The sequence below is a fragment of the Haliotis rubra genome, unplaced genomic scaffold, assembly GCF_003918875.1.
Source record: "Haliotis rubra isolate DU_JTF1 unplaced genomic scaffold, ASM391887v1 Scf724, whole genome shotgun sequence".
NCBI classification, from domain to species: Eukaryota; Metazoa; Mollusca; class Gastropoda; order Lepetellida; family Haliotidae; genus Haliotis; species Haliotis rubra.
The window spans coordinates 367807-389229 of NW_025767440.1; the positions used below are offsets into that span (position 1 = coordinate 367807).

The window sequence follows — 21423 nt, forward strand, 5'->3', positions numbered from 1 at the left end:
CTAAACTGTACCTGTGTATAATGAAGATGTGTCTCTGCCCTAAACTGTACCTGTGTATAATGAAGATGTGTCTCTGCCCTAAACTGTACCTGTGTATAATGAAGATGTGTCTCTGCCCTTAACTGTACCTGCGTATAACGAAGATGTGTCTCTGCCCTAAACTTTACCTGTGTATAATGAAGATGTGTCTCTGCCCTAAACTGTACCTGTGTATAATGAAGATGTGTCTCTGCCCTAAACTGTACCTGTGTATAATGAAGATGTGTCTCTGCCCTAAACTGTACCTGTGTATAATGAAGATGTGTCTCTGCCCTAAACTGTACCTGTGTATAATGAAGATGTGTCTCTGCCCTTAACTGTACCTGCGTATAACGAAGATGTGTCTCTGCCCTAAACTTTACCTGTGTATAATGAAGATGTGTCTCTGCCCTAAACTGTACCTGTGTATAATGAAGATGTGTCTCTGCCCTAAACTGTACCTGTGTATAACGAAGATGTGTCTCTGCCCTTAACTGTACCTGTGTATAACGAAGATGTGTCGTAGTGGCATATCTGATTCAACAGTTGAGAGAAATAAACTGAAACTATGTAATGTGTGTGACAAATTCCTGTTCTTAAGTGTGGTATTTTGAGTTTTTTTGATAGTAAATAACGCTGTAATGAAGAACTATTTCAAGAAACGTTAAAGGCACTATATCACACCGCACTTCTCTAAACAATTAATGCATTTATCTCAATAAAACTATCAGCCTCCAGGAAAGCTACCATATTATATTTATTTGATTTAAAAAGTTCGAATGAATTATTGCAACGTTGCAATAAATCGAGTCTCGCGCCTCTCTACCGGCAGAACATTATTTCAAGAGAACCCCATAGTGTTATGTCCTTGGAGCGCTCTTTACGAATGGCCTACGCACAACTTGTGATGAAATACAGTTCGGCAAACACTGACAACACCGCGTGCGACATTTTTTTAATTAGTTTTTTGTAATTCTTTACATTCCATACGTGGCAAGTGTTTTGAAGCTATTCGCCTCCAAGTTTCAATTATCGATTTCAGGCAAGTCGAAAGGGATAATAAGTCTTCAATTGAATCAATAGGAAGCTAAAGTGAGTGCATATGCCCCAATATATATATAACGAAATATTATCTGAAATGTCTGACATTGTGCCTTTAAAATGGACTTGTGAATATGTGCAGACTTGGTCTCGTCGCTATATGGCTGAAACAATACCGATGCGACGTACATTTTCAACTCACTCACTCAACACTCACAGCCAACTGCAGGAAGAACATACAATTTTAACTACAATTTTCGAAAATTTGTGTATTGACAAGTGTTAGATGGTTCCGCACAGCTTCTGCTAGTATTCCATTTTTTTCTCTAACAATACACTGTTTTCTGGGTTTGACGCAATTCTGTACTGCCTTTCAGTGCCCACGAGGGTATTCACAAGAAATGTCTGGTGGCCATGGTAACCGTTGCAGTGAGAAATAACAGGGTGGGAGTTATCGACTGTAGCCCGACACCTGCAAACAGAAGAGAATACGTAATATATAATAACACAGCACAGTCATACATGGTTGTGTTGAACTCTCTGTTGTCTCGAAGTAAAGGTTCCGTATCTGCGTATATCGTAATTAGTAATCATTTAGAGCCGAACCTTGGGTAACTGGAAGTATTTCTCTTCCACTTCGACATGCTATTACCAATTCCTTGTAGAATATTGAAGATTATTATGCAGCATGCTTACATTCTTGTTTTAGAGAACAAGGAGATCTGTGTATTGGCAATTACATTGAATTACAATATGTTGCATACACATATCTCTATTGTCATACGTATTGCAACATTTTGGGAGCTTAATTATTTGACAGTGAATTACGCTGATTGAAAACTGCAGATCCTATTGTGTGCCGACTAAGGTCACAAAATATATCCTGTGGTTCCTACAACAGCAATCTCAAAATTAGGTTTGGTGGTTGGGAATTCTTTCTTTGGGGATTCTTTACAATCTACAAGGATTGAATGAGTGAGGATTGATTGAGTGTTTTATGCTGCATGGCCTGTCCAGAGATATAGGGACGTGCGTGCGTGAGGGAGGGAGGGAGGGAGGTAGAGAGCCAGCGACCGACCAACCGACCAACTTTGGACTGACTGACTGACTGAGTTTGATTTTAGCAATATTCCAGCAACATCACGGCGGGGAACACCAGAAATGGGCTTCACACATTGCACCCATGTGGGGATTCGAACCCGAGTCTTCGGCGTGACGAGCCAACGCTTTAACCACTAGACTACCCCACCGCCCCGACCAACTTTGGAGCCCGTTGACCGACGATGTCCATGACAACTTTCCACGCTGATAGGACAGCTACAATGCTTGTGACATGGGTTGACTTCATGGATAACAGTACCTGAATGACAATGCTTGCTCTCCTCGTGTCTGTAGCGGTTAATGAATGATCGGAACTGGCTGGACACGGCGCATTTATCCTTGCTCTCGTCGATGCATGTGTTCACAATCTTTATGTTACTGAAGAAATTATATTACAAATGGTAATATTTGCAAGTTGGTTTGCTTTTCTCTGCGCACATATAGCAGGGAATTCATCAACACAGTGTGACATGCGACACAGATACGCAATCACGTGTGACAATGCTACACAATTACGTGTGACTCTTCTACACAATTACGTTTGACTCTGCTACACAGGGGGGACACTGCTACACAATTACGTGTTCGTAATAACGCGTGACACAACTAAGCAACCACGTGTGGCAAGGCGTACAGAATCAACATATTCTCCAGTAGGGTGGAATTAAAGCTTTAAAGCGAGTATGGTTTATGCAGTATACAAGCAATATCAAGGCAGGCTTCACACATTGTACCCACGTGGGGAAAGGAACCCGGTTTTTCGCCTGACTGGCGAACGATTTAACACGACTCTCCCAATAGCTAAAAATTTGAGACCCATGTGAGACCCATGACTGATGTACATACGTGCAGAATGCCTCCTTGTCCTTTGGAGGGGGCCCCAGTGACTGACCTTCCACTGTACACCTCATCAGCTCCACGCACCCAGGGGACGACAGCGCCGTCAACCCATCGTCTTGAATTTAGAGAAAAGCAAATGTGAAAGAAACAAAAATAAGACGTATCATATCTCTCGTATTACTCATTAATTAACAGGACATTTCAGCACATCAACTATAAAGGCAAAAACATCTGTGTAGTACAGTAAACATCGCTTGTAACGAACATGCCTATAATGAAGTGACGAATATATCTTGCCTCACACATAATGTCGTTTTCTGATTGGCTGAGCGCTCTTCTATTATTTTCAATGTACCCCGCTTACAAGCGAGTAACATTTTCTATGTACCCCGCTGGGAATGCCGGACTCATTTAGTACTTCGTGGTAGTAGTTCTTTATCTCGAATAACATTGAATCACACGTATGATGTACGGAAATTACCGATGTTTTGCGAATGCAAATCGATGGAAGGGAGATAACTCTAAATTTGTCGACTTGTCGTCTGGTACTTCATACTATGATCCGATACCCGTGCTTCAACAGTTCAAAATTACCATTGAGGTGTTCGGTAAGATAAATACGTTGTTCGCTGGTCCCTCGGGGCCCATGGGCTGATGTACCCTCGATGCCTCGGGCTCAGGGAACATAAAGAAACATCGAGGGTACATCAGCCCATGTCCCCCGAGGGACCAGTGAACAACTTATACTATCTTGGTTCTGCCCACTTTAGTCGAACTGCAGTAACGAACTACGGTCATAAGGAACTAAAATAGCTGGCTAGCTATTCTCGAAACGTTCGTAGCCTTACGAACTTCTTAAGCCCATTCTTAACACATTGGCTACGATCAACTTTAAGAATTCTTAGTGCTAGGAGAATAAGCTGGGCCCTTATTCTTGAAACGTTCGTAACACTAAGAATTCTTAACTTTGACCGGAGCCAATGTGTTAGCAATGGGCTTACGAAGTTCGTAGGGCTACGAACGTTTGGAGAATAGCTAGCCTGGTCCCTAGTGTTACTCATAACAGTAGTTCACTGTACTGTATTTCTACCTGCTCTGACAAAATAACCTGTATTTCCCTACTAACACGTAATGAAAAACGCAAATAAACAAAAAGCCACTTTACTTACGCCTTACTATTGGCAAGATCGTACATAAATATGTGTGTTTGTTGTTTAAAGCCGCACTCAGCAATAATTCCGCTAAATGGCAGCGGTCTGTAAATAATCGAGTCTGTAACAGACAATCTAGTGATGCATGAGCATCAATCTACACAATTGGGATACGATGACGTGTCAATTAAGTCAGCGAGGCTGACTACCCGATCCTGTTAGTCGCCGTTAGTTACAGAGATGACAAACAAAGTTTATGGATGATCAACTTCTTTATATTCACAATAGCGACGTTTTGGTATAGCTTCTTATACCGTTTTCAAGCATATGGGGGAACGTTGGGGTACACCAGTTTATATACAGGATACATGTAAATATGATAATGAGGTAACAATAACAAGCGAGAGACAACAAAGCATCAAAGAGAAGTTACACGATGAGCTACGAGAACATGATGATGAGCTAAATTAACATAAATGAGATGAGAGGGATTACCATGATGTGAGGTGAAATTGGGTTTATCGTCGTACTCGAGAATATTTCGCTCATATGACGACGTGCATGCGTGTGTATGTGTATGTGCGGCTGCTTGTACTAGCCCAGACTGAAGCTGGTTTTATAGTGTTAGCCCACTAAGATACCATGTCGCAGTGAAGCATGAATACCCCACTCAGACACATTATTCAGACTCCGAGCCGACCAGTCCTTGTTGTACCCATTAATGCCGAGCGCCAGGCAGGAACCAACAAGTACCATATTTTAACGTCTTTAAGTATGACGCGGTCGGGGATCGAACCCGCGACCTTCCGCTCTCCGGGCGGACGCTCTAACCACTACACCACGGAGGCGGACAAATTTGCCTTGGAAAGACCAGTAGCAAGGCTACTGAAATAGCGTCTACTTTGGTTGCACACGTCTTTTTCATATAAATAATAACATGTAGGCTAACTCCCTTGCGTGAGAATGAACAATTTGCCCATGCTTCCCTAACTTGACCATGTTAAACTAATTAAAATCTGCAAACATTAAAACATTTACGGTCAGCATGTATTGCGCGTCCTTAATCGCCAATCTACCTGTAGCAACCAAGTGTATTCGTCTAGATTCCCAAGGGTGAGGGTGAGATTCCAATTTTCATCAAAAATCACTCTTTATTAAACTTGTACATCTCTGAACACGGTACTGCCATAAGCTGGGCCCCGTCTCGCATATCGCAATATACGCTTTGTCGAACGTAAGCGCGCGCAAAGGGAGCCGGGAACCAGCTTAGGTACTGCCACTGTAGACTTACAGTGCAGCGATGTCATAGCATTGTGACGTCATCCAGTTTATGGCATAGCATTGTGAATCATGTAATTGATGATGTCAAAGTATTGTACAAAAGCTACTGTCTAAACGATATCTCCAAGGAGATATCGATTGCTCTCACACAAGCAATATCCCCAGTGGAACACAGTTTTGGATAATAAAATGTCACGTGTAGGCAGTACTAACATTATCATATTTGTTCCAAGATTTGTTGAGTACTTACCAAGACTTAGAAACAAAGATGGCAGCACGGTTCTGTAACCTGAAATAATGAAGGACATCACACGGTCAGGGGCGGAGCTACCACTATAAAAAAACACCGGGCTTACACATGGTTGTTGCTCGAAGATTGGGCAAGCCCTCAATACTCTCTAGATATAAAGCTTTGCAACCTATCGGGCTTACAAGAAGAATAAAATCGCTTGCTACGCGCCTGACGGTACATCAAGATAACGAAAGTTGATATTGAATAGCATCTACTTTTGACAAACCGTTCGGGCTTTAATAAATATGACTGACCGCAAGGAATATTGGCTTAATGCAGAATCTTTTGTATGAATCCGATTACATCATGGGTTTTTGTCAAGTTGAAATGATGAAAACAAACCACACATTAGATCAATAAAACGAAAGTTAAAGTTAATTGAATAGCATGAAATTATGACAAACCGTTATTATAAAAGATGGGTATTTATATAGCGCAATAGTCCATCCCGTCTACATGCATGCTCAAAGCGCTTTGTGTTTTTTCCCTCGATCATTGGACGTCAATCTCAGCGGCACATCGTATTTTCATTCTCAACTACCTGGGGATCATACAACTCGTGCAGCCAAGTTAATGTAGCTTCCCCATCCGTACGAGGTACCCATTCACAGCTGGGTGGACTGGGACACATAGTCACAGTATTTTGTCCTAGTTTACTGCACGTTGCTGTACCCGCAACTAGGTGTTTGCACGTATTCATGTGGCCACCATCTGGTCATCTACCAACGGATTCGTGGGTTCTTTCGAGTGCACAGCGTTGTGTACTGTACAAGAGTGGTTGTGACAACACTGAAGAGTCTACACGCTAAGTTGACTTCAAGTTGTTTACACCCGATCACAGGTGCTCACCCGGCACCTCAAGCTCGCTGGATCACTAGCCTGGCGCCTTAGACAGCTCGCCCACCACGTCCCATTTCTACTTAGGGGAAGTAAATGTGTGTTTAACAATCTAGGATACCAAGTCATGATCAGCGGATTCTGGCATGGCTAAACAATGCAAAACTGAATAGTGAGTTATTTCATCTCAAAGTACTATCGGAATTAGAAAAAATCCTGCTTTTTTACATATATATTTACATTATTTATGCAGTTAATATGCAAAACTGTAAAATATCTGTGAATCTAGGTTCGGCCTAACTACATTCTCCGTGGTAGGGAGATAGAAAATGTATAAAAGGACTTTACTGAGGAGAGATTAGTGAAGAAATAAGCAATGCGGATTTTTGAAAAGTCCAAAACGACTTATTTGGAACAGACCATGGCTTTATGTAAATTAATGTGCGATGATATTGTATTACAAAGGATACTTTATACATGACCATTTTGAAATTAGACTTAGCTTCATTATAAACGACAGCTGACGTAAAAAATATAAATATACTACTGAAACTTTTAAGGATGTAGCTACCATGGAGTCTCACTATCACAGAAAAACAAACAGGTAGTAGGGGGTCGTATCAAAAGCAAAACTAGAACGGGTGTCGCAGACGATGGTTGGGGTCGGGCTGGGGGATAGAGATATCAGATATAATTATTTCGGGGAATTAAACGTGGTGAGTAAACGGCATGTCATAACAGTTTACAAATAATATCCAGTTCTGCCGATCTGCGGGTGGTCATGCCACCTATATATTTTGACACATTTAATACGATGTCTGAGTTAAGCTTTTCTATGGGTATCATACTCTTTTACATATCTCAACATAAACTTTATGAAAGGAAAACACGTAAGATGTTAATCAATAGATGAGACATATTCAACACAAATGAAAAAGCATAAAATATCTTTCAGGTGGTTCTTTTTCTAAGTTTTTGCCCGATTTTACGAGTATACATGCTTTTCTAGATATCCTATTACGCCCAGTTAGGCCGAGGTGGGTTACGTTTTGATGGAACATGGTGTATCAGCGTAGTCATATTCAGTCATTTTCTGTCAACATTAGTGTGCATTGAGCACAGGGGCGTGTCACGCTTTGAAACAGCATTAGAAAGACATATAGGTATACAGACCCTATCCTAGAACTATATAAAAGGAAAATGATGTAACGACGGAACCACCCCCTACTCAATCTAAGTTAGATTTCACCACGTAAACTATTTTTAAGGCCCCGTCGAGGCCTATGGATTGCTAGGGAGATAATTTTCCAACAAAATGAGCTATAAATGGCCACAATCGGATCATTATGTCAAAAGTTATACGCCACGACTCACCGAAAACAGCTACCTCCGCAATTCCAAGCCAAAATCATGGATCACCCAAGACAGCGAAAACTCACCTGTTAAATTCGTTTATTAATTCCAGCCACGTTGACAGCACCTATGTAGGGCTAGATTCGATCGGCAGCGGCATTCCACGGGTCTAAAAACTTATTGCAACATCCACAAATCATTTCCTCGACAGTAAGCAGGCATTTTCTCCAAAACCATCGGCAATCATACTCACTTGTCGGCCATAGATGGCCTTGACATTCAAGTGACCTGAGCAGTAAATTGGTAAGAATAATTTTGGAGGTTAAATATTTATAAATATAATTTCCTAAAATTAATCAATATCGAATGCATTTGTACAACCTCTAAAATTATTCTTAACAATTTACTGTTCCGTACATCATCCAAAATGGAAGGAATATTGCAAAGTTCATATTTCGCGCTCATTTGCAAACAGTCAAAATCTTACAGTATATTATATTTTCCACCAATCGGATGGCCCAGTTCAGTTTCTGCAGATCCGCGCAGATCACTTGGATGTCAAGGCCATCTATGGCCGACAAGTGAGTATGATTGCCGATGGTTTTGGAGAAAATGCCTGCATACTGTCGAGGAAATGATTTGTAGATGTGGTGAAATCTAACTTGGATAGAGTAGGGGGTGGTTCCGTCGTTACATCCCTTTCCTTTTATATAGTACTAGGATAGGGTCTATATACCTATATGTCTTTCTAACGCTGTTTCTAAGCGTGGCACGCCCCTGTGGCATTGAGTGAATACATGCTGAGTGAGTGAATGAGTGAGTGAGTGAGTGAATGAGTGAGTGAGTGAGTGTTTGGCGATATTCCAGCAATATCACGGCGGGGACACACATTGTACCCATTTGGGGAATCCAACGCAGCCTACCGCGTGACGAACGAACCCTTTAACTACTAGGCTACCTAGCCGCCCATAACTGATGATCATGATGTACATGTAGATGCAATATAATGACTCCTTAGATCTTAATAATGTGTCGAGATGAGAAGAACGTTACAATCATTCCATCAACACTAACCTTTACCCAATTCCAATAATTTTCAAGCAATTTGGTGAAACATTATTTAAGCAATAATGTGATTTTTCTGAGCTCACAACAAAGTAGAACTGATTAATCAAAACCTATAAAACATTGTTAGAGACAACATGGACAGATGTGGAATTTAACCTTTCAACAATATCACTCTCAAATTGATCTCGCTAATAACAAGACGTAGTTTAGTTTAACATGGGGCCATCTCTATAAGTCAAAGTCACGCAACATCGACGGATCTCTATAAAGTATGAAAACAAAAACAGTGGTCATCACGGAACTCACCGGAATTACAGAGATGGTCGATTTCTTGTTTTTCAGAGGCCAAGAAAGTTCGAACTGCGTCTGGGGCGGCGCACGACGTTAACGCAGCGTGGACACACTTGTACAGAGAACCTGCAACACTACAATATACAGCATCTTGTTATAATGTCAGGATACGTTGCTCTAATCGCATTAAACAACAAACAGACTAATCCCAAAGTTAAAATGTATTACAGTCCGTTTGAGTCAGAAACGGACCGATGAATTGCAAATTTTATCACTGTACAAAATTGCCACATAGATATAAATAGTACACATGTTTATCATTTACTAACACTCAACAGCTTTCTTATATTTGAAAATTTTCCGGACTCCACCAAAAAAGTTCTTAAAGAAACTATCAGTAAAATTTTGACGCAGTTCACTATTTGTTACGAGGGAGGAGGCCAGAGAAAGGGACAGCCAGGTGTTAGAGAAGCACGTGCACATGCGCCCACCAAGTTATTGATTCATTAGCCTGTGCTGTGCCGTCTCCATCCTTTCTCGCACACCTGGCTGTCCCTTTCTCTGCACTCCTCCCTCGTAACAAATAGTGAACTGTGTCACTACCCATATGCTTGTCGTAAGAGGCGACTATCGGGATCGGGTGGTCAGGCTCGATGACCTGGGTGACACATGTCATCATATCCCAATTGCGTAGATCGATGCTCATGATGTTAATCACTGGATTGTCTGGTCTTCCTCGGTTATTTACAGACCGCCGTCATAAAGCTGGAATATTGCTGAATGGGGCGTTTAACAACAAACAAACAAACAAAAACAACAACAACAAACAATTATTGACCTACTTGCACGTGTCTTCTCCACTGAGTGAAGACATGTTTTGTGGCACACAAGCTGAAACAGCCGAGCAGTTGAGTAGTAACCGCAAATCTTCCGCGTTCAGGTGAAGGGATGTACCTGATGAATAATACCAATTTTTTAAAACTCATGTGTGTCAAGTTTTGAATGGCCGGCTTCCAATCGTGAGGAGATTTTATATGCAATACAAACACAACCACAAAATAGCACAAACACAACACAACACAACACAAGCACAAACACAAAATAGCACAAACACAACACAACCACAAAATAGCACAAACAGCAAGGCTATAACAGCTGAAACCACAGATGCAAATGACGAGATATTATCCGTAAGCAAGCAAATAATAAACTTTATCCATAACAAGTTATTGGGGTTTTTTTGCATGCAGCGAGGTTTCGGTTTGAATTCTTATCAGGTCAAGTAATTTCTTTAGCTTGATAATAGTGTAAGAATCTACATCGAAACGCCGCTCTATACCATAAACAATAAGATGATATCTACAAGGTTGATGGTTCATTATTTCCTCATCACTTTCTAGAATGCCGAACAAACAATCGTACGCAATCAATGGTTCCTGAGATGCAAAACATGTAACATGCATAAAACATGTAACATGCATAAATCGTGTAACGAGTCATTTGAGGTGAGGCGAGGCGAGGCGACGAGGCGAAGTGAGGTGATGCTGGGTGAAATTGGGTTTAACGCTTCGTTTAATAGTATTTCCCTTGCGTTTAGTGACGTGAATGCGTGCTTGCGTGCGTGCGTGCGTGCGGCTGCTTCGAAGTGTGTTTCATGGTGCTGCCCACTAAACTACCATAGCACAGTTTAATCTGGATATCCAACTCAAACACAAAACACTCTCAGCCAGGCAGTCTTTATTTATACCCTTGATTTTGAGCGCAAGGTGAGTGAGTGAGTGAGTATGGATTGGCGCCACTTTTAGCAATATTCCAGCAATATCACGGCGGGGGACACCAGAAATGGGCTTCACACATTCTACCCATGTGGGGAATAGAACCCGGGTCTTCAGCGTGACGAGCGGACACTTTAACCATTTGGCTACCCCACCGCCCCTTAAGCGCAAGATAACAAAAAGTATCAACCTCCACGTATTTTGCTAAAAGTGGCATACAACCCAATGCATTAATATAACAAACTATAAACTATAACTATGTAAAACTAAGTAGTAAGTTTAACTATAACAAGAAACAAACCGGTGTGGAACGAATGAAATGAATGCGAACAATCTTGTTGAAGATCTTCCAGGATGAGACATGGGTATTTAAAATTGTCAAGAAAAGTGATTCGGTGAACACATACACGTGCGTTTTGTTTCACCTACATGGTGTTTATAAGTGGGGAAAGTCCTGTCACGTTTGAAAATCTATATAATGTCTACATCGTATATGTCGTATCTGTAGACTTTACATGGCTCGATTTGATGAAATAGAAATTATATAACTTTGTTGCACCAGACAAAAACAGGTTGCACCTGTTGATCAATATTAAGAGGCTATTACCACTTGACACCCTACTTGAGATATTCAGTGACCACCAGTCCTCAACTGCTTACTGTTTCCCTTCAAACACTACTCTCCCTACATAACGGAAGCTGACCGACCACTTGACACCCTACTTGAGATATTCAGTGACCACCAGTCCTCAACTGCTTACTGTTTCCCTTCAAACACTACTCTCCCTACATAACGGAAGCTGACCACTTGACACCCTACTTGAGATATTCAGTGACCACCAGTCCTCAACTGCTTACTGTTTCCCTTCAAACACTACTCTCCCTACATAACGGAAGCTGACCACTTGACACCCTACTTGAGATATTCAGTGACCACCAGTCCTCAACTGCTTACTGTTTCCCTTCAAACACTACTCTCCCTACATAACGGAAGCTGACCACTTGACACCCTACTTGAGATATTCACTGACCACCAGTCCTCAACTGCTTACTGTTTCCCTTCAAACACTACTCTCCCTACATAACGGAAGCTGACCACTTGACACCCTACTTGAGATATTCAGTGACCACCAGTCCTCAACTGCTTACTGTTTCCCTTCAAACACTACTCTCCCTACATAACGGAAGCTGACCACTTGACACCCTACTTGAGATATTCACTGACCACCAGTCCTCAACTGCTTACTGTTTCCCTTCAAACACTACTCTCCTACATAACGGAAGCTGACCACTTGACACCCTACTTGAGATATTCAGTGACCACCAGTCCTCAACTGCTTACTGTTTCCCTTCAAACACTACTCTCCCTACATAACGGAAGCTGACCACTTGACACCTTACTTGAGATATTCAGTGACCACCTACTTGAGATATTCACTGACCACCAGTCCTCAACTGCTTACTGTTTCCCTTCAAACACTACTCTCCTACATAACGGAAGCTGACCACTTGACACCCTACTTGAGATATTCAGTGACCACCAGTCCTCAACTGCTTACTGTTTCCCTTCAAACACTACTCTCCCTACATAACGGAAGCTGACCACTTGACACCCTACTTGAGATATTCAGTGACCACCAGTCCTCAACTGCTTACTGTTTCCCTTCAAACACTACTCTCCTACATAACGGAAGCTGACCACTTGACACCCTACTTGAGATATTCGTGTGACCACCAGTCCTCAACTGCTTACTGTTTCCCTTCAAACACTACTCTCCTACATAACGGAAGCTGACAAAAAAAATTCAGAACTGAACAACAAAATATTAACACACACTGGGTGCAAGTTGACATAAATGTGAGGTTGCTTTTGCCAAAGTGAAACCACTAAATACTTAAATGGAGCTGACTTACCATTGGCGAACCAACTGACGATGTGTTGAAGGCTCTGCTCCATGTCTGGAGTACGTTGTGGAAGCTGTCCGTCACACACGTGCTTAATCCAGAGGGACAAATTAAGGACAGTCTGGTCTGACGAGAGGCAGGAACGGACGCAATTGATGAAACTCTGTAAGGCACTGGAAGGTAAACGGTATTTCCACAGACAAAGGAGTGAGTTAGTGAGTATGGTTTTAAGCCGCTTTTAGCAATATTCAAGCAACATCACGGCGGGGGACATGGGCTTTACATATTGTCCCCATGTCGAGAATCGAACCCAGGTCTTCAGCGTGACGAGCGAACGCTTTACCCATTAGGCTACCTCAACGCCCGACACAAGCAAAGGAGTGAGTGAGTGAGTTTAGTTTTACGCCGCTTTTGCCAATATTCCAGCACCATCACGGCGGGGGACACCAGAAATGGGTTTCACACATTGTACCCATGTAGGGAATCGAACCCAGGTCTTCAGCGTGAAGAGCGGACGCTTTAACCCCCACCGCCCCACACAGGCAAAGAAAGCACAAGCGAACAAAGTCATAGATATCCATTATGCTTCAAACGTGTGTTGAATGGCGTGGTGGGGTGGACTAGTGGTTAAAGCGTTCGCTGTCATGCCCAAATCCAAGTTCTATTCCTTACATGGGTACAATGTGTGAAGCCCATTTCTGGTGTTCCCCGCCATGATATATCTGGAATATTGCGAACACAGTGTAAAACCCATTCTCAATAATCTCCAGATAATCTACTAGAGGAGAATATCGGACCGTATACCCTGGGGATTGTCGAGGATGAGTAAAACCCATTCTCAATAATCTCCAGATAATCTACTAGAGGAGAATATCGGACCGTATACCCTGGGGATTGTCGAGGATGAGTAAAACCATACTCACTAACTTATGGCAAATACGTCAAGTGGTTCTACAGATGGCATAACAGTCAAAGTTATTACGATGGAAACATGAATCCAAAACAAACTGCGACTGGAGATCGGAAAAGATGTAATTGCAGCTGATCTGCATTGCATACTTAGAGTCACAAAAGATCTGATACCATGTCTGTAGGGACGTGACATTGCATACCTCTGACCGGGAGAGACCTGACATGACGTAGCTCTGACCGGGAGAGACCTGACATGACGTAGCTCTGACCGGGAGAGACCTGACATGACGTAGCTCTGACCGGGAGAGACCTGACATGACGTACCTGTCGTCGGGAGAGACCTGATTTGACGTACCTGTGGTAGGGAGAGACCTGATATGACGTACCTGTGGTCGGGAGAGATCTGACATGACGTACCTGTGGTCGCGAGAGACCTGACATGACGTACCTGTGACCGGGAGAGATCTGACAGGACTTACCTGTGACCAGGGATCTGACAGGATGTACCTGTGGTCTACAGATATCTGACATGACGTACCTGTGGTCGGGAGAGACCTGACATGACGTTCCTGTGATCGGGAGAGATCTGACACGATGTAGCTGTGGTCATGGGAGACCTAACCTGACGTACATGTGACCGAGAGAGACCTGACTTGACGTACCTGTGGTCGGGAGAGATCTGAGATGACGTACCTGTGACCGGGAGAGATCTGACATGATGTACCTGTGGTCGGAAGAGACGTGACTTGACGTACCTGTGGTCGGGAGAGACCTGACATGACGTACCTGTGGTCGGGAGATATCTGACTTGACGTACCTGTTGTCGGGAGAGACCTGACATGACGTACCTGTGGTCGGGAGAGACCTGACATGACGTTCCTGTGATCGGGAGAGATCTGACACGATGTAGCTGTGGTCATGGGAGACCTAACCTGACGTACATGTGACCGAGAGAGACCTGACTTGACGTACCTGTGGTCGGGAGAGACCTGACATGACGTACCTGTGACCGGGAGAGACCTGACTTGACGTACCTGTGGTCGGGAGAGACCTGACATGACGTACCTGTGACCGGGAGAGACCTGACTTGACGTACCTGTGGTCGGGAGAGACCTGACATGACGTACCTGTGGTCGGGAGAGACCTGACATGACGTACCTGTGGTCGGTAGAGATCTGAGATGACGTACCTGTGACCGGGAGAGATCTGACATGATGTACCTAAGGTCGAAAGAGACGTGACTGGACGTACCTGTGGTCGGGAGAGACCTGACATGACGTACCTGTTGTCGGGAGATATCTGACTTGACGTACCTGTGGTCGGGACAGATCTGACAGGATGTACCTGTGGTCTACAGATAATCTGACATGACGTACCTGTGGTCGGGAGAGACCTGACATGATGTACCTGTGGCCGGGAGAGATCTGACATGACGGACCTGTGGTCGGGAGAGACCTAAAATGACACACCTGTGGTAGGAAGAGATCTGGCATGACATACCTGTGGTCGGGAGAGACCTGACATGACGTACCTGTGGTCGGGAGAGACCTGACATGACGTTCTTGTGACCGGGAGAGATCTGACATGACGTACCTGTGGTAAGGAAGGATTTGGCATGACGTACCTGTGGTAGGGAGAGACCCGACATGACGTACCTGTGGTAGGGAAGGATATGGCATGACGTATCTGTGGTAGGGAGAGACCAGACATGACGTACCTCGTTTCAGGAGAGACCTGACATGACGTACCTGGAGTGAGATCTGACTTGACGTACCTGCAGTCAGGTGGTCCTGAGGTCAACGAAGAAAGAGCCACTGCGTGTGTTTGTGAACATGGCGTCAACATCGGGCATTCACCCCGTGTCACGTTAATCAAAACTGTAAGGAAACATTCGGAATGAGAAGAGCAAGTTAGTAGCCTCACCCATTTGGTATGCGGGATTCGGGCGTCTATTTGAGGGTACTGGGCACTCAGCCCTGGGATTTGGTTTTGGATTGGAGTGTTCGGATTCAACAGTTCAAAAAATAGTTGTGTACATCAAATATCAACATTGTTTGTAGGGGTTTTTCATTCATTTTATTTCAAACCATGCACTCGTTTGACCTAGGAAAGTATGCTCTTACTTCTGTCATGCTTTTGGAGAGTGATTTCTGACATGTGGCGTTGGTATGCCAAGGAGACTGAAATAGTGAGAGTGAGAAATATTTGATGGTATACGAGATTCGAAGTTTGGGTTGGAGGCCGAAACAATCTATCAGGGTGGACGATTTTCAATTGCAACTGACAATTACAGCCCTAATCATCACATATTATATCGTGTGTGTGTGTGAGTGTGAGTGTGTGAGAGAGTGTGTGTGAGAGTGAGTTTGTGTGTGCGTGTGTGTGTGTGTGTGAGTGTGAGTGAGTGTGTGTGAGTGTGAGTGTGAGAGAGAGCGAGAGAGAGAGCCTGGGAGGGAGAGTATTAGAATTGGCCTTCAGTAACCCATGCTTGTCGTAACAGGCGACTAACGGGATCGGGTGGTCAGACTCGCTGACTTGGTTGACACCAGGGGTGGAAATAACTTCAAAATTGCTAGTGTACTCTGGTACAGTGGCACATGTAAAATCACTTGCTCTGATAATTTGTCCACTATACTGACCGATTTTCTTGTTGATTTTTTAAATAAACAACATAATTAACATTGGAAAGTCAACTGGACACCGGTACAGTGTGATATTCGAATTTGCTTGCCTGACAGAAAAATACACTGGACTGGGACGTCAGGCAATGGGTTATTTCCACCCCTGGACACATGTCATCGTACCCCAATTGCGTAGATCGATGTTCAAGATGTTGGTCACTGGATTGTCTGGTCCAGACTCGGTTATTTACAAACCGCCGCCATATAGCTGGAATATTACTGAGTGCAGCGTTATACAACATACCAACTAACCAATATTTTAAATAAATGGAATTGTTGTTAGTTGTTGTTTCACGATTCAGTACATAACAGTATATAACACATACTCGATGATTGATCGGTTGTAATGAACCAATCATCAATTATGAGATTTTAACCAATTCCCAACACTAACCTCCACAGATCTGTTGTTATTGTTGTAATCTAGTCTGTATCGGACAATCCAGTGTCCAATTTTTAACAACAATCCATACAATCAACAAATTCGCCGAGGCCTGACAACCGATCCACAATATCGCCTCTTATGGCCAAAATGGGAGCTGGTGAACGAATTCTATTCTGGTGTCCCAGTATGATCGAGAAATGACGGCATGTAAACATTCAACACTTCTCGTCTGTCCATTGACGGAGTAAGAATTAAGACATGGATTATCAAGAGAAGCTTTAAAATAATGCGCCAGACATTCTGCATAAATTAAGCGGTCAAATCTTACCTGAAAATACAACAAAAACGAACAGGTGCTTTGGCATCTTGTTATGTCGGTATCCAGAATTATTAGAATGTCGTCTGGTGAAGATGTGCAGCCGACTCGTCAACGCCTCGCCTCAGCACGTGAATCACGGACAGTGCGTGCTATGTACATTGCATACGTCTCACCGAGCTTGACAGCTTGATTGGCGTGACACGTGTGCCGTATTGAACGTTCCGGTGTTGAGTAAAGTCAAATAATTGTGCGTTTGCGTGTGCGTACTTGTACTATCCTTTGAGTGAGTGAGTATGGTTTTACGCCACTTTTAGCAATATTCCAGCTATATTACTGGAACACCAGAAATGGGCTTCGTGGTTACAAGCGTCCATTCGTCACGCCGAATTAAATCATCAACTCAAAATCCAAGTTTATTTCCATTCAACAAGATATTTTCCCTTGTAGTGTTAATTTCCTCTTTTTCCATCTTGCAACAATTCTATTTCATTTTCACAAGCATCAAACAAAATATGTTAACAATAGAAGGTTTTAGGAAAACTGTCAAAGGTGTTTTTAAAGTTGAAGAAATTATTGCAAAGAAGACTAACGCTCTGCCTTCATTCTACGCAAAGTGGGTAGCCTGGTGGTTAAGACGTTCGCTTGTCATGCCGAAGACCCGGGTTCGATTCCCCACATGGGCACAATGTGTGAAGCCCATTTCTGGTGTCCCTAGCCGTGATATTGCCGGAATATTGCTAAAAGCGGCGTAAAACCATACGCATTCATTTGAGAAGTTGGGAAGTACAATATAGACAGACGTTATGGATAACTTCTTTGTTTCCTGAGTGAGTTTAGCTTTACGCCGCACTCCGCAATATTCCAACTATATGGCGGCGGTCTGTAAATAATCGAGTCCAGACCAGACAATCTAGTGATCAACAGCATGAGCATCACCCGTAGGTAAAAGTATTGGTTTCAGACACGGCTGAACATGTCAACCTTTATAACATATGAGTCAGATAAACAAGATATTTTGGGCCGCACATGTATAGATTCGCATGGAGAAGTCAGAATGTTGGTCGTACTGAACTATACATCTTATATATTATTTTAGCTATTCAACATATAAAGGATTGTGCACATCAGAACTGGAACTATTCACTTGAAACTAAGTCTTTAGCGTCTCAAAAACCTAGGACCGCCTCCGTGGTGTAGTGGTTAGAGCGTCCGCCCGGAGAGCGGAAGGTCGCGGGTTTGATCCCCGACCGCGACATACCAAAAGACGTTAAAATATGGTACTTGTTGGTTCCTGCCTGGCGCTCGGCATTAATGGGTACAACAAGGACTGGTCGCCTCGGAGTCAGTATAATGTGTCTGAGTGGGGTATTCATGCTTCACTGCGGCATGGTATCTCAGTGGGCTAGCACTATAAAACCAGCTTACGTCTGGGCTAGTACAAGCAGCCGCACATATACATACACACGCATGCACGTCGTCATATGAGCGAAATATTCTCAAGCACGACGTTAAACCCAATTTCACCTAACGTCACCTCACCTTACCTCAAAAAACCTAAAAACAATTCTATATTTTATCACGATAAGTATGTTTATATACTCATGCCAATAATGGTTGTCACCCCCTTCAATTTGTTTAATTGGAGAGGACGTGTGGGGTGGGGATGTGAGGTGTGTGTGGGAGGGGGGCGGGGACAACCATTATTGGCATGAGTATATGTTAAATCTCACTAACACAACGTTCCAAATTGGTCAGTAAATCAGAAAGTATGTTTTTTGATGACTATGATATTTAGTGTGTAAACATTCCAGTGCCATGAGAAACGAGGAGCACATAAAGGACCGTTCATATTTTCGTGTGTGTGTGCGTGTGTGCGCGCGCGCGTGCGTAAACGACGGTCTGTAAACCATCGAGTCTGGACCAGACAATCCAGTGGTCAATAGCATGAGCATTGACCTACGCAATTGGGGTACGATGACATGTGTCAGCCAAGTCAGCGAGCCTGACCACCCTATCCCGATAGTCGCCTTTTACGACAAGCATGGGTTGCTGAAGACCAATTCTAACCCGGACCTTCGCGGGTTGGTTTTTTTAAAGAGCGCATAGAGACTGACGAATATTTACGGACTACCCTAATATTAACGAAGCGAAGGATTGAAATCTGGCACAGTCTCAGTAGATTTTCTCGGCTCCATGTATAGTGCGTTTGGCTCAAAAGCGGACCGATGAATTGCAATCTAACTAAACAACTAATAAACTTATAAAACTCAATGAAACGCTGATCATAATTAAAATATCAGACCAACTACTCTGTGATTTGTTTGCAGAATTTATGTCCTAAAATTAAAAAAGTTGTTTAACAAACTATCATTAAAATATTGACACAGTTCACTATTTGTTACGAGGAGAGGAGTGCAGAGAAAGGGACAGCCAGGTGTTAGAGAAGCACGTGCACAAGTGCCGACCCGGCTGTCCCTTTCTCTGCACTCCTCCCTCGTACGGCATCTTCATATTTGCCACTTCATGTCACGCCACGGTCGAGGTGAGTTGATACACCCCTCGGCCATACATCATATTCTATTGATGTCCATATATGTATTTTACAGGTATGTACCTTTTCTGTCTACTTTCTTTGCCATCCTCTAAACGTATTATCATAAAGGTGCGCGATATCATAGTATTTATAATATCTATTATATTTCTGTTATAAGGCATCGCGTTGCACGAAATTACTAATTAAAACACTGGCACCAGCACGTAAGTAAGTGTGAGTGATGTCTGCTTCCTTTAATTTGCTCATAATATTCAAAGTGCAATATTACATAAAATGCTGTAAAGACCATCTTATAAATGGTAAAATTCGTGCAATCTTCATATTTGCCACTTCATGTCACGCCACGGCCGAGGTGAGTTGACACACCCCTCGGCCATACATCATATTATATTGATGTCCATATATGTATTTTACAGAATAAACAGATTTTAATCAACTACGCCTCAGTCCGATTTATCAGCGGCCAGGACCTGCGACAAAATGGCGCCCGAACAGGGACTGAGGGTTGAGACACGACGACAACAGTGCTGACGTCACATCATCCCTTGTCATCGATGTCTTCGCCGCCATCGGGTCGATCGACGCTCCGTCAGCCAGGTCATCATCGTCCATACCGTCACCGTCACGTCAACGTCACACTCATGCACCGACATTGCTACCGCTACAGTTTCAGCGATAGGTAGGCCACGATTTGACATTTGATGATCATATATCATATACACTTGTCATGTCTCATGTGCTAGGACTGTGCAGTGAGTTTTACCAAGTGATTTCGTCCGATTTATCAGCGGCCAGGACCCGCGACATATATGTTAGACGCGATCGACAACGACTGATTTGGAGTCATGGTTTGTGCTCCTCTTTTCAACCATTGCTTTGTTTAGACCAGACTCGAACATGGCATATGAATATAGAAATGAATATATAATACCACGCAAACAAAATAGTGCTGCTTGCATCGAACCAGCAAACACGCATTCATTGGTTAAATTTGCAATAATAGATGCATTTTAATTACCACAACAAAACATATCTGAAAGATGAGATATATAGAATTACCTTCATGACAACTTTGAGTTGTCGACCATTGAAGCCAAAGTTCACATTGGGAAACACTTCTGGCATTTTCGTTACTGGCGAGCGGGAGAGACCCCTCTGCATGCCATGTACAAAATCAATGACAACAGTTCTAGTTTATGTCAACAAAATGGACCCCCTTGGGTGGGCGAATGTGTTGGCAGCTTGACTCCTGAGAGTTTCTAGGACTTCAGTCCTGCCCCACAACGAAGCACATGTGATACATGTGGTCTCACCTTACGCAAGTGAGTTTGTTCAAAATTGCCTCTGTTCACCCAGCAGGGAATGGGTACCCGGTGGAATAAGACGTGTGTATGATTTTTAACATTCTAGCGCCTCACAGGCAGCTTTGGTTATACAGAGTAATAATAATCAGATTGTGCGCTTTGAGCAGGATATAAAGCCTGGAAAGGCGCATTATAAATATTCTAATTATTAATTATTATAATGCGAACGTTGTCAATCAAGCAACAATAAGTTACTGTTAAATGTTGCCATTTTTTTCTTACGGTAGTGTCTTGGTGTGTAAAAATTGCAAAAGA

General features: G+C 43.0%; 1 protein-coding gene across 2 annotated transcripts; it reads right to left on the bottom strand.

The window, feature by feature from the left end:
- Window positions 1-1313: 1313 nt before the first annotated feature.
- Window positions 1314-17450, bottom strand: LOC124259489. Of its 2 annotated transcripts, XM_046693620.1 has the most exons (10): window positions 17260-17450; window positions 15989-16045; window positions 15640-15742; window positions 12963-13126; window positions 10116-10227; window positions 9289-9407; window positions 5683-5721; window positions 3007-3115; window positions 2420-2538; window positions 1314-1531 (listed from the first exon to the last, which is right to left on the bottom strand). In XM_046693620.1, the coding sequence occupies exons 1-10, from the start codon at window positions 17294-17296 to the stop codon at window positions 1452-1454; spliced, it is 939 nt and encodes a 312-aa protein (XP_046549576.1). In that variant the 5' UTR covers window positions 17297-17450; the 3' UTR covers window positions 1314-1451. The 2 variants fall into 2 exon arrangements, with proteins under 2 accessions (XP_046549576.1, XP_046549577.1); XM_046693621.1 differs by lacking the exon at window positions 15989-16045 and having other exon boundaries at window positions 17260-17448.
- Between the last annotated feature and the right edge of the window lie 3973 nt (window positions 17451-21423).

Coding starts and splice junctions, on each gene's coding strand:
- LOC124259489 (XM_046693620.1), bottom strand. CDS start 17,296: ATGCCAAAGCACCTGTTCGTTTTTGTTGTATTTTCAG. Junction 3,116..5,682: donor ATCTTTGTTTCTAAGTCTTG/GTAAGTACTCAA, acceptor TCTAAATTCAAG/ACGATGGGTTGACGGCGCTG. Junction 1,532..2,419: donor GAGCAAGCATTGTCATTCAG/GTACTGTTATCC, acceptor TTCTGTTTGCAG/GTGTCGGGCTACAGTCGATA.